The sequence below is a fragment of the Schistocerca piceifrons genome, chromosome 1 (genome assembly GCF_021461385.2).
Source record: "Schistocerca piceifrons isolate TAMUIC-IGC-003096 chromosome 1, iqSchPice1.1, whole genome shotgun sequence".
NCBI classification, from domain to species: domain Eukaryota; kingdom Metazoa; phylum Arthropoda; class Insecta; order Orthoptera; family Acrididae; genus Schistocerca; species Schistocerca piceifrons.
In genome coordinates this window covers 884,943,130-884,944,639 of record NC_060138.1, presented here as the reverse complement: position 1 = coordinate 884,944,639, position 1,510 = coordinate 884,943,130, and the positions used below count along the sequence as shown (strand labels likewise).

General features: G+C 34.3%; 1 protein-coding gene across 1 annotated transcript; it reads left to right on the top strand.

Annotated features, from left to right (window-relative positions):
• The first annotated feature begins 679 nt into the window (after positions 1-679).
• On the top strand, positions 680-1,211 carry LOC124776290. Its single transcript, XM_047251201.1, has 2 exons — positions 680-1,051; positions 1,104-1,211. The coding sequence occupies exons 1-2, from the start codon at positions 680-682 to the stop codon at positions 1,209-1,211; spliced, it is 480 nt and encodes a 159-aa protein (XP_047107157.1).
• The last annotated feature ends 299 nt before the right edge of the window (positions 1,212-1,510 follow it).

Below are 1,510 nucleotides of genomic sequence, written 5' to 3'. Positions count from 1 at the left end.
TCGAAAGCTTCTATTCTCTTCTTGTCCAAACTATTTATCATCCATGGCTACACTCCACACAAATACTTTCAGAAACGACTTTCTGACACTTAAATCTATACTCGGAGTTAACAAATTTCTCTTCTTCAGAAACGCTTTCCTTGCCATTGCCAGTCTACATTTTATAACCTCTCTACTTTGACCATCATCAGTTATTTTGTTCCTCAAATAGCAAAACTCCTGTACTTCTTTAAGTGTCTCATTTACTAATCTAATTCCCTCAGTATCACCCAATTTAATTCGACTACATTCCATTCTTATATTTTAGGGATCTGATATTCAAGTAAAAATAAAAATAAAGTAAAGCAGTTATCCTAAGGAGGAAGATTTAGTGTGTTGTGGGGAAATTTGGAGAGACACAGAATTGAGGAGGTCAGTGCAACAGTGGTCTAAGCCACTTTTTTTTTAAGAAACAGAGAAACAGAAGATCAAAGATATACAATTGTGGCTTATCTTGGAATTTGGAAATCCCACTTTTTTGGCAGTGGTTTATTCCATGATGATTGGTTAACTTAACCACAATGTTATAAAGTCTTTTGTGAATTAGTTTTAGAAGCAGTGCAATTTTTATGAGGCACCTGCAACTCGTTTTCTTGGTTAGACCACTGTTGCACTGACATTTTTAAGACAGGCAAAAAGGATGCAAAATGATGAATACATTGACAAATCCAGCAATAAAGTAAAAGTAATATGGAACATTATAAAAAGGGAAAGAGGGGAAATCAAACCTATACACACGAACATAGAAATCAAACTCAACAATGGATCTATATCTAATCCCGAAGTTGTGGTGAACTCTTTCAACAAATTCTTTACAAGCATTGCTGAAAAATTGGTCAAAAGTAATCCTAACAAAAACTACCAACCAGCAAACCAAACATGTCACATATGTGCAGAGTCAATTTTCATTACCAAAGTCACTGGAAATGATGTTGCAAAAGACCTCAGACAGTTAAAAAATTCACATTCAGCTGGAATTGATGGTTTCCCAGCAGCTGTCATCAAATATTCTGTACACACAATTGCTGAACCATTAACTCACCTCTTGTGACTTTTATTTCCAGGCAGGTACTTTCCCTGAAGCTCTGAAACTTTCTAAAGTAATTCCTGTCTTCAAAAAAGTTGATAATAAAGATATGAATAACTATAGGTCTATCTCAAACTCATCCTGACTTTCTAAAGTTTTTGAAAAAATAATGTACAGAAAACTGATGGACTTCATTGAAAAAGAAAAAAAAGATTTACTAAGTTTAGCTCAACATGGATTCAGAAGCAACAAATCTACTGCAACTGCAGTATATGAATGCATACATACGCTATTAGATCTCTTAGATAAAAAGCAACCCATAACAGGCATATTTCTGGATCTGTCAAAGGCTTTTGACACTGTCGACCATAAAATATTGCTGGAAAAAATAGAACACTATGGTATCAGAAGGAACTGAAAACAATTGGATTGCTTCATTCCTAA